Below are 11,676 nucleotides of genomic sequence, written 5' to 3'. Positions count from 1 at the left end.
TGGAGCAAGCCTATTGATTCGATAATCTAAGAAAAAATAAAATGTTTTGTAAACTTATTTGGAAATTGGAAAGAGCCAATGCAAAGATTCATGAAGCGGTCTTTGGGTTCCATATCTCCTTCTTAGCCTCATCGCTTTAGGGTCTAGTCACAAGCAGGAATTCACCCTTGGCCGTTACGCTGAGACCATGGACTAAAGGGCAGTTTTGTAACTCAACCTGTATTAGGTGGTTTTTTAGGTGGTTTCAAAGACAACGGATTTACTGAAGACCAAACCACTTGAAACCCACCTAAAATCCACCATTTTACAAAGTGCCTCATTACACATTGCCGTACTGAATTTTAACTTGATAACTGCATTCTGTTTGAGCTATCGTTCCATTCAGAGCATAACAGGAGGCACCACCGACTTATGAATTAGGGGAGGGGGCAATCATTTAATAATTAAAAGGGCAAAATTAATTTAGAATTTACTTATATGGGCAAATAACATTTTTCATTATATTATATTATTATCATTTTGCCCTTTTGTATAGTGAAAAATTAAATTTGCCCCAAAAGTAAATTACATTTTGCCCCCTTAAACAATAAAAAAAGATTGCCCCCATATTTTATAAGTCAATCATGCCTGGTCTTATGGTCTGAATGGCAAGATAGCGCAAGCAGCATGCAGCGTGAGCTGGTTAACCTATCAGAAGCAGGAATAAAAAAAAACTGGGGGGGTTCTGGAGGTATTAACGAAACCGCCACAAATCTCCAGCAGTTTGATATTTCAGCCTCAACCGCCCTATAGTAAAGGCTTTGGTCCGGAGCACTGAAACACACCACCGGTGGTTTGATACCACCCCGATAAATGCCCTTTACTAATTCTAGTGCCTAGTACAAAAGTTATATTGGGGGTTGCACAGTGTTTAGCATTGAATTTTAGTGCCACATAATGACTGAATAGGATGGGGCTGGTTCCCAATACAACATAATGTGCCAGCTCATCCTGGTAGCATGATGACTTAGTGGTTAACACTTCTGCCTCACAGCACTGCGGTCATGAGTTCGATTCCCGATCATGTCCTTATCTGTGTGGAGTTTGTATGTTCTCCCTGTGTTTGCGTGGGTTTCCTCCGGGTGCACCGGTTTCTTCCCACACTCCAAAAAAATACTAGTAGGTTAATTAGCTGCTATCAAAGTGACCTTAGTCTCTCTCGTTCTGTGTGTGTATGTTAGGGAATTTAGGCTCCAATGGGGCAGGGACTGATGTGAGTGAGTTCTCCGTACAGCGCTGCGGAATTTGTGGCGCTATATAAATATATGATGGTGATGATGGTATATACTTGTGCTTGAAATGACTTTTGCGGGGGACCCCCTGCTGCATTTTCCTCCGAGCACTACCATTAGGCGAACTAAGCTCGGCACCTTTTGCGGGCACCTGTATGTCACCTGATGTCACAATGCAGCTCTGCAAATACAGCCTGGCACTCATGTGAAGTAGCAGCCAGTTGCACTATAGGCGGCACTGACTCATATATCACCCACCCACGTTTGCTCCACACAAGGTAAGAAATGGGGGAACGCAGCACCTGAGGGGGCTTGTATCCTGCGGTGGAGGGCGTCAGAGGGGGGCGGTCACCTAGGGTGCCCAATACCCTTCCACCAGTCCTGGGTCTGTGCAGTAGAACATGCTCATCTGCTGATGTCACTGCTCAAAAGACTTTTCTACAGATGGCACAGATCTAGCACGTACACCGTGGGCAAACAAGCCCTTTCCATAGATAACTGAAATTTACTTATCTAACTTCCTCCATCCTATATTCTTGTACATTGGCTCCTGCCTTATCTTATCTGATAGCACGAGAACACTGTCAAGTGCATCACGCAATGCTATGCTTTTCTCCTCTGTGTGTCTCCCATGACCTACTTGCAGTATAGTACAAGTTATCTATTATCAGAGAATTCCCGCTTTTTTTTTTTTGCAAATGAAAAAAAACAATCCAATCTCTTTTCTCTAGTTTGATATTGGATCAGTCCAGTTTAATACACAGCAAATTTCCAATACAGGTTACAGGTAAGTGTATTGATCCGTCAAAAGTTGAAAAGGTACAAATTCAGTCAATTTGATTGAACCAGATTAATTGGCGAATCAAGCTTGGTCCGGAATAGATCTGACAAGTAAAGAGCGCTACTTGTAGAATCACACAACGGACAGCATCACATGACCAAAATCCTACAAAGGTACTGGATAGGTAGTTTCCCCTCCCATTCATCCTACCGCTGTGAGTGAAGAAACGTCTGTTAGTGGCTGTCCTCTACCAAGCAGCCAATGGAGTCACAGCAACCGTAAAAACCGCCAATTCTAAAAATACATTTGTTCTTCATGGTATACTACAATGGGGGATGCGAGTTAGTATAATATATTGTATTATACTTGCAATAGTGAAATTGAGTGTAAAGTGATAGGTGATTGTAAAATATTTAGGTTAAAATACTTTATTGCTAGTGTGAAAGTTATGTGGACACTTTAGAAACTCTCATGTTGTTCAATAGCGGTAATTCAAGCCAGTGCGGTAACTGTAAAATATTTGTGGTGTCAACGCCATTTTATGATGAAAAACTGCGGAATACCAGGTCACGAAAATGTAGATATTTCGCCTAGCTGCAAGTGTAACAGCTAAATTGGCATTTTAGAAATACCCTTGTTCACCAAACCAATACCACAATAGTGTATGGGGTTTAAGGTAGGTGTAATATAGCATGTTTGTCTGTAATATTAAAAACATTTATATTCAGAAATAACGAGGCGAATTGCAAAATTATGATATGTTATGCAGTAAGTTGGGCATTTTAATAATTCCCTTTTTGATTGCAATGTCTCAGGATAGGTTGATATTCTGCACTTAACATTCACAAATCATGTGCAAGTTAAGTGTAGAGATGTTCACTGACCCCCGTGTTCTGGTTTTGGTTTTGGATCTGCATAAACTTCGTGTTTTGGTTTTGGCTTTGGCAAAACCGCCCTTGTGTGTTTTGGTTTTGGTTTTGGATCCCGATTTTTTCCTAAAATCTCTATTTTTTTGCTAAACTCACATATTTTTGCTTTTTTCTCTCCTACATTATTATTATTATTATTATTATTATTATTATTAACCTCAATAACACTAATTTCAAGTCATTTTCAGTCAATTTTGACCACCTCACAGGTCACAATATTATTTTCATACACTTTCAAACAAAGACTGCAGATTTAGAAGACCAGGCCTATTATTTCTATTTCAGCAATGGCAATTAGCAATGGAGCAATGGAGCTCTCCTGAATGTCACTGGAGACTTTGAAGAACACTGCTACCCCTCCTCTTTCTATTCTACCTATGACGCTGCCCAACTGCACTAGAGACTGCCAAGACCTGTGCTACTCCTTCTGTGTCCTTCTGTGAAATGGCGCTGGATCGCTGTGGAGGGCGGTACTTATAGAATCCAAAGCTCACGAGATCCGACAACGTAACAATAACGTTTTGCCTCGTTTTCAATTTCAAGGGCGCGTGAAAGTACCGAGCCGGCTCAGCTCGGTACTCGGATCTCCTAGGTTCGGGTGTGTTCGGTTCTCGGGGAATCGAGCCTGAGCATCTCTAGTTAAGTCAATGATGGCGATGGAAATGTAAGAAACATTGACATCAGAGACAGAACACGGCATTGTTGGGCCCCACAGCAAAATTTGGAGGAGGCAGTTGTGTAGTTCTGCCACTGACTGCAGCATACACTTAAGTGTTTCCTCATTATTCATTACAACATAACTTAGCCATCAGCAGTAACAGCTACTTCTAACAGGGCCGGTATTTGGGGAGAGATAGCAAAGGTTGCAATTGACCAGGGTCCAAACTTCTAGAGGTTCCCATAACTTCAAATTATTTTCCCTTCTATCAGTGCACCAATGATGATACAGTGTTGGCCAGGGCCTAGGAATGTCAATTTACCTGCTGATGATAGCAACACTATTATAGTTGGTTGCTCTACTTGTATTTGATCTATTTAATCTCCAATAGCAGTGTCACATGTCATCCTTGACCCCTAGGTAAAATGTTGTGCTATTCCTGGAGTTTGAAGACAGTCTCTGCATTCTATTAATGGACATCAGAATGAGCCACTCTTGTGTAATATTATTATCATTATGTAGCAGGGCTGTCTTGTCCTGAGATTTATAAAACGCTGACTTATTGGGCTGCGCTGTACTCTGGGCGGATCATGATACTAATAAATAAAATATAATGACATGATTCAGAAGGTAATGATGGCCCTTCCTAAATAAGCTTTATAAGCCGTATTATTATTATTATTATTATTATTATTATTTATTTATAAGGTACCCAAAGGTACGACAGTCATATCAAATGGGAGGAAAGCAAACAACAACATAAAGAACAAACAGCATGCACAGTACATACAGAGTACAAAGCATATGACAGTTGCAAAGTAGAACAACTGCCAGTACAATAAGTTGCATAGTACAAGGGGGAGAGTAAAGAGGGGGAAGGGGGCAGACAGGGAGGGCAGGGGAGACAGTGATTGGGACAATAAACATGAGAACTAAAAGACAAGGTGGAGGCGCTAGGCATGGGTGCATCGGAGGATCAGATAGTAGAGGCATGAAAACACAAGAAAAACACAATGGCCTTGGGAGCTTACAATCTAAAGAGGTGTGGGGAACACTTGATACATAAGGGAAAGCATGTGTGGCTACTGCAAGACAGACACACTTGATTCTATAGACTTTAGCATCAAAACCGTATTTGAGCACAGAGGAATGTCTGTGTTACATATAGTTCTACGTTATCTCTCTGTGCATGCTATCAGAAAATTCAGGATTTTGTATCTGTCAACTGTTGCTTGCTCTCATATTTCTTGTATTTTGAGTACTTTTCATACCTTCAAATTGCCCCAATAATGTCACACATATTTCTTTGTCATTAAGTTGTGTCCCCAAGATATCCCACTTTAATAAGAATTTTAGAGGAGCTCTGGGAAGAGATAAGGAGATTATAGGGAATATAAAACACTTGATGGCAAATGCTGAGGTTATACCGTCATAGAAATTAGGTAAAGTCCTACAAGAAGAATATTTATTGTCATCCGTCAATATCTACATTAGAAAAGTGCAAGGGAAAAATAAATATAATACGAGGATAATATTAATAAATAATAATTAGAGGAGGATCGGCTCTTCATTGTAATAATAAAAAGCAGGGAAGAATCTATGTTATATTAAGGACAGCGGGGATCTATTCATTTTATTAATGGACAGTGAGGGAGGGTTGAGTCTCCATTGTATTAATAGACATCAGGGATGGAGGGGGCTTTCCATTACAGTACTGGACATTACAGGCTACCTTATCAGTTTATTAATGGATAGCAGAGGAGGTAACTCTTGATAGTGTTCATGGACATCAGAGAGGACTCTCCATTAAATTTACAGCAATAGAGGTTGATTATGTATTGTATAACTTGACATCACAGGGGAAACTGAATTTAATTAATCGACAGGAAAAGGGGTTTTGTATGGTGTATATATGGACATCAAAGGGATTTACATTGTATTAGTGGACATCAGAAGTTGGCTCTGAATTGTATATAGGCTATGAGGTTTTTCAAGCAATCATTGGGCCAATCAGCCGATATATGTTTGGTCAGATATTGCGTTAGTGTGTATACTTACACAATGAACTCAGTCTGATTGTCGTTTCATTTGGTTGGTCAGCATGTTTGATCCAATCCCCTTCCGATCCTGCAGTGTGAATGCACTCATGTTCACAATCTCCATGTTTTGGTTTTGGCTTTGGATCCTGATTTTTTTTCCTAAACTCCCTATTTTTGTTTGCTAAAATCACATAATTTTGCTCTTTTTTTATCCCTACATTATTATTAACCTCAGTAACATTATTTTCCAATCATTTCCAGTCAATTTTTGTCAAGTGACAAGAACACTGCTATCCCTCCTGTTTCTGTGTGACCAATGGCACTGAGCAATGTCACTGGAGACTGGAGAGTGACAAGAACACTGCTACCCCTGTTTCTGTGTGAGCAATGGCACTGAGCAATGTCACTGGAGACTGGAGAGTGACAAGATCACTGTTACCCCTGTTTCTGTGTGAGCAATGGCGCTGAATCACCTTGAAAGGGAGGTACTTATGGAATCCAAAACCCGCTAGATCTGTCCAACTCAATGATGACATTTTGCCTCGATTCAGATTCCGAGGATGTGCGGAAATACCCAGCCGGCCCGCCAGCATACTCCGGATCCCCCAAGTTTGGGTGGGTTCGGTTTTCAGAAAACCGAGCCTGAGCATCTCTAATTACTGTATACTGAGCACAATAAGCTTCAAACATATCCCATTTAACTTTCTACAAAAATGATCTGCTCCAAAATAAATGACTTAATTTAATATTATTATTCTTAACATTTATTTATATAGCACCAGCATACTCCATAGCACTTTACAATTGGCAACAAGCAAAGTAGTAATGGGAATTAACAAACATTCAGTGATGCAAGCCAACACAGATAGTGAAAGATCCAGAGAGGATTTGTACTTCATGGAAGTGATACTGAATCCCAAACAAGATAATTTGTTTTCCAAGAGAAGGGGTACAGGTAAAGAAGAGAAGATGATCTAGGACAGAACTGTGTGATCCAAAGAAATTATCACTAAACTCGCATTTTGATAGGTAGGATGGGAACAAACAATAGCACAGTCTCCTGAAGTGCTAGGGAATGTAGCATTTGTATGAGAAGTGAGGATTCGATGGGACTGTTTGAAATGCATCTGAGGGTCTAGGAGAAGTAGAAGAAGGGTCTTTAGCTTTAGTACTGATCAAATATTTGACCACCTTGGTCAGAGCTGTCTCTGTGGTGTGTTGGGACGAGGAAACGGAGTATGTGAGTTCTTTCTAGAACCTTGCAGGGGCATGGGAGTGGAGCGATGGAATGTTAATTGCAGAGAGTTTGGATCTGAATTTGTTTTTCTCAGAATAAGAGTAATAACTGCATGCTTGAACGATGGAATGGAAAGATACCAGTTGAGAGGGAGAGATAACAGATTTTACATAAGTCTGGGAGTTCCAAGAATGACTGATTTGTGAGTGCATGGGGTCAAAGGGACAGATGATAGAGTGGGAAGAGAGGAAGAGGGTAGTGATTTCATCTTAATTTATGGGATCAAATTAAGAGAGAGTGTGATAAAGGAATTGATCATGCAATTGCTTGGAGAAGAGAATACCATTTCACATGGGATGTTGTCAATCTGGTCTTTATAGAAGGAAGCAAGCTCTCGGACAGTTTAAAGACGGATAGGTGCAAACATGCTCCACCATGACCTTCCTCTTTCTCTGCCAGCTGCTTGGTTGCCATGGCCACCTCCAATCAGCAGGGCAGTCAGTGTTGTGTCATCATGTGATTTCACGGCAGTGAATCATCACAGGTGGGCTCCCAATCAGGAGCCTCCTGATTGGCTCCCTCTGCCTCTTATAGTGCAGGAACCCCCATGCTGCTTTGCCAATTATAGTTGTAGTCATGCTGAGCCTGTGAAACACCTGCTGTAAGATTGTCCTACTTTGATTCTGGTTCTGACATTAACCTTGGACTCTGATCACTCTCTGTACGGATTCTAGTCCTGACCTCTGCATTGAACTCAGACTATTCTTTGGACCTCTGCACACCCAGAACCCTGTATTGGACTTTGACTACTCCCTGGAGTATACCTGACTGCAGTACAGAAACATACCAACAATGGTTTGATTAATGGTATGTATCCAGTGCCAGTCTCAGTATAAGCCTCTACTAATGTGTGCCTAAGACCTGGGGGAAACTAAATTCCAGTAGGCACCTTCCACTCTAAGGGAAAGTGGGCTGCTAAAGGCGAAGAACATGGCTGGTTTGGTTCTAGACGTTCATTCTCTGAATTTGACGTCTGACGTCGCACAGTGATGTCAGACAGGTTGGTGTGGGAGAATTGAGATTTAAAGACATTGAGGAGGTGTTTTGGGTTAGAAGACTGAGCAGACATGTTTATTTATAAATAAAGTTATAATAATTAATTCCTTTTGTGAAAACACCCTTCTCATTAACTAAGTACAAGATAGTGTAGTAGGAAAACAAGTGGGAAAATTAGGAGCATCCAAGCAACTGGTCCTAACATTAGAAACAAATTGTGAAAAATAAAGATCATAAACATATACCTAATAAACATTGAAAACACAAGAACATACAGAGAGTTCACTCACTGTTAATTTACCAGTGAACACTAGAGAAAGTCCCTAAGATTCTTAGCTAGGATCTGTGGTTATATGACGATCCAAGATATCAGGAATATGGTGAATCACCAGTACACAGGCCTACTTTGGGCAGCACGGTGGCTAAGTGGTTAGCACTTCTGCCTTACAGCACTGGGGTCATGAGTTCAATTCCCAACCATGGACTTATCTGTGAGGAGTATGCATGTTCTCCCCGTGTTTGCGTGGGTTTCCTCTGGGTGCTCCAGTTTCCTCCCACACTCCAAAAACATACTAATAGGTTAATTGGCTGCTATCAAAATTGACCCTAGTCTCACTCTCTTGATTTCTCAGTCTTCTGTGTGTGTATATTAGGGAATTTAGACTGTAAGCTCCAATGGGGCAGGGACTGATGTGAGTGAGTTCTTTGTACAGCGCTGCGGAATCAGTGGCCCTATATATAAATAAATGATGATGATGATGATGGTGATACTTTCTCTGGAACCACGTTTCTTTTCTTGGTCTTCATTTCTTTCTGAGCTGCTTCCTCCATCTCCCTCTCACATCCTTCTCCACTTTTTGCTATCCAACAAAGATGCTCCACTCTTGCTAACATGGAGTCCCAGCATGTAGGCTGCACATAGCTTTCCATACTTAGCAGTGGAGTTGCAATTTTTATTGGGAATAATTAATACTTTACTTTCTAGGACAAGGCTGGTAAAATCCAACCAGACGACCACCCTACTTATTAGAGAACTTTGGACAAGTGACAGTATTGAGCTAAGAAAATGGCCCCATCATGCAGCTGTCCTTTTTTTTCAGAACATTTTAGAAAAATAACTTTAAAAAAATACTACTTATAAATCAGGTATATTTCACATGTATATCAGAAACTGTACCTAATCTACTGACCCCCCCTTGTAACCTATGGCTCTGCAAATGTAGTGGAATTACAAGACAAAGCATGAAGAACAACAGGTTTCTTAGGCCAGCTAAGGGTTAAGAAATAAATGTATAACCAATTACTGATTTTCTATCAACCTTTGAGCAATAAAAGTTGTACATATCTGAAACGTACATGCAAAGCAGTTAAATATTATATAGCAATATATAACTTGCTTAGTAAGTGCCGTCAGTAGTTGAACTGTAGCATTGATATTCTGTGTGATAAAGAACAATACACTACCGAATCACGGGTTGGGTTGTAACGTCTTGTGCTTGCTGTCTGTCTGAAGAATGGCGTCTGCTGACCTGAGAGACGATTTGAGCTGCTCCATCTGCATGAACATTTATACAAATCCTATAACTCTGAGCTGTGGACATAACTTCTGCATGGACTGTATTAAGAGAACTTGGGACCACCAGGACCAAGGAGAATCAACATGCCCTGAGTGCAGGCAGAGATTTAGGAACAGACCTGAGCTGAAAAGGAATCTGAGACTATGCAATATTGTGAGCCGGTATCAAACTGCTCAGCCAGACCGCGCCGAGATGGTCTGCACTTACTGTGCTCACTCCGCTGTTAGAACATGCCTACAATGTGCCGTTTTTCTATGTAATAACCACCTGAGGGTACACAGTATTTCGGCTAATCATGACCTAACACAATCCACTGCGTCCATGAAGAATAAAAAATGCCACATTCATAATGAACTTTTCAGGTATTACTGCACCGAGGACGCCGTATGTATCTGTACATCCTGCTCGGTGGTTGGAGAGCATCGGGGACACCAGGTTGAGTCACTTGATGATGCCTCGGAGAAAACAAAGAGAAAACTTATGAATGTGATGAAGAAAATGAACTTAAAGAGGAAGGAGTATGAAAAAAATATGCAGAATCTAAAGGTGAGCAAAAGAGAAATGGATGTAAGAGTAACCAGTTTTACCGAGAGAGTCACTGCCCTGTTTAAGGACATCCGAGAACATCTGGAAACTCTAGAAAATCGAGTCCTGGTTGAGATCTCCAGACAAGAAGAATTCATTTCACTCCAACTTACTAGCCTAATACAGAAGCTGGAAATGCAAAGCGATGAACTGTTAGGGAAGATTATCCACTTTGAAGAACTATGCAATTCGGCCGACCCTTTAACTGTCCTGCGAGGAGATTTAGAAGGCTTTGACTTTTGGGATCCTGAAGAGCAACCTGGAAAGGACACTAAGACAGTTGCTAATTTGGATAAGATTCTGATTGACTTGACGCTACACACCGGTTTTACTGATATTTTAACTAAAGTAAAAAAGGACAAAGGGTTTTATGTACAAGAGGCATCAGATGTATTATTGGATATAGAAACTGCAGGAAATAATGTTGTTGTGACGGGTAACCTGAAATCTGCATCTTGGTCATTGATAGACCACCATAATCTTAAAACAAGGAAAAGTTTTGAAGTATGTCAGGTTCTAAGCAATAGGACCTTTTTCTCAGGTCAGCATTACTGGGAAGTGGAGACGAGTGGTTTGGGGGTCTGCAGCGTAGGGGTGGCCTATGGTAGCATTGATAGGAAAGGGCAAAGTTGCAATGTGGGATATAATAATAAATCCTGGTGTTTGCAAATGTCTGATAATAAACACTTTGCGGTACACAACTCTACAGATACACTGTTACATGACAGTTCTTCCTGTCGACGTCTAGGGATATTCCTGGACTATGAGGCCGGACGTCTGTCTTTCTATCAGCTGTGTGACCCCATCAAACACTTACACACCTTCACTGCCACCTTCTCCGAGCCCCTGCATGCTGCCTTCTATGTGTTTAATAGTTGCGTCCAAATCAAAAGTTAAGAATAATGATTACCTTAAGGAGTTTAACCCTATAGTTATTTTTTTTCTCTGTATTACTATCATATAAACTTGCCACTGCTAGTCTATTTTGTATTACACTTGTACCGTTTTGATAATTATTTGTATAAGAAATATAGTTATTTTTTCTAATCAAGTAAAACAATTACAATGACTAAACTGTTTAGTTAATGTTGCCTTTCATTCTTTATTTACATAGATATTTTTGCTTTTGTTACTGTTTCTTAGACTTTACGGATCAGGTTCATTAGGGGAAGTAAAGCAAAAAAAATGAGTAACTTTGGACCTTGGCAAAACCATGTTGTATTCAAGGGGAAGGTAAATTTAAAATGTGAGGACAGATTTATAGTTGGGGTAGGGCATGTCCTAAATCAACTTTTAATGTAAATGTAAAAATAAAACTATTAAGTATTTGCTTCCTACATGAAAAAACAGCCAGTATTTTTCTTATGTGCTAAATAATTAAATCATTTGCGCCCCTTGCATTGTAACGTGGTTTTGCCAAGGTTCAAAGTTACTCATTGTCTTGCTTTACTTTCCTTAATGATTCAGGCCCTACATGTTTCCACATTCTTTCTAATAGTTAATGTTAGAACTTGAGTTAAGAGTCTAAGGGATAAAGTTATCA

The 11,676-nt window shown here is 40.3% G+C and overlaps 1 protein-coding gene across 1 annotated transcript; it reads left to right on the top strand.

The window, feature by feature from the left end:
* Window positions 1-9,485: 9,485 nt before the first annotated feature.
* LOC142098459 (E3 ubiquitin/ISG15 ligase TRIM25-like) lies at window positions 9,486-11,030 on the top strand. Its single transcript, XM_075181305.1, has one exon. It carries the CDS (start codon window positions 9,486-9,488, stop codon window positions 11,028-11,030), a length of 1,545 nt encoding a protein of 514 aa, XP_075037406.1.
* The last annotated feature ends 646 nt before the right edge of the window (window positions 11,031-11,676 follow it).

The sequence above is a fragment of the Mixophyes fleayi genome, chromosome 7 (genome assembly GCF_038048845.1).
Source record: "Mixophyes fleayi isolate aMixFle1 chromosome 7, aMixFle1.hap1, whole genome shotgun sequence".
Lineage (NCBI taxonomy): Eukaryota > Metazoa > Chordata > Amphibia > Anura > Limnodynastidae > Mixophyes > Mixophyes fleayi.
Note: the sequence above shows the minus strand (reverse complement) of the source record. Positions and strands in the feature narration are given on the sequence as shown.

What these genes read in the sequence shown, in the direction of transcription:
- LOC142098459 (XM_075181305.1), top strand. Translation starts at nt 9,486, where the DNA reads ATGGCGTCTGCTGACCTGAGAGACGATTTGAGCTGCTCCATCTGCATG.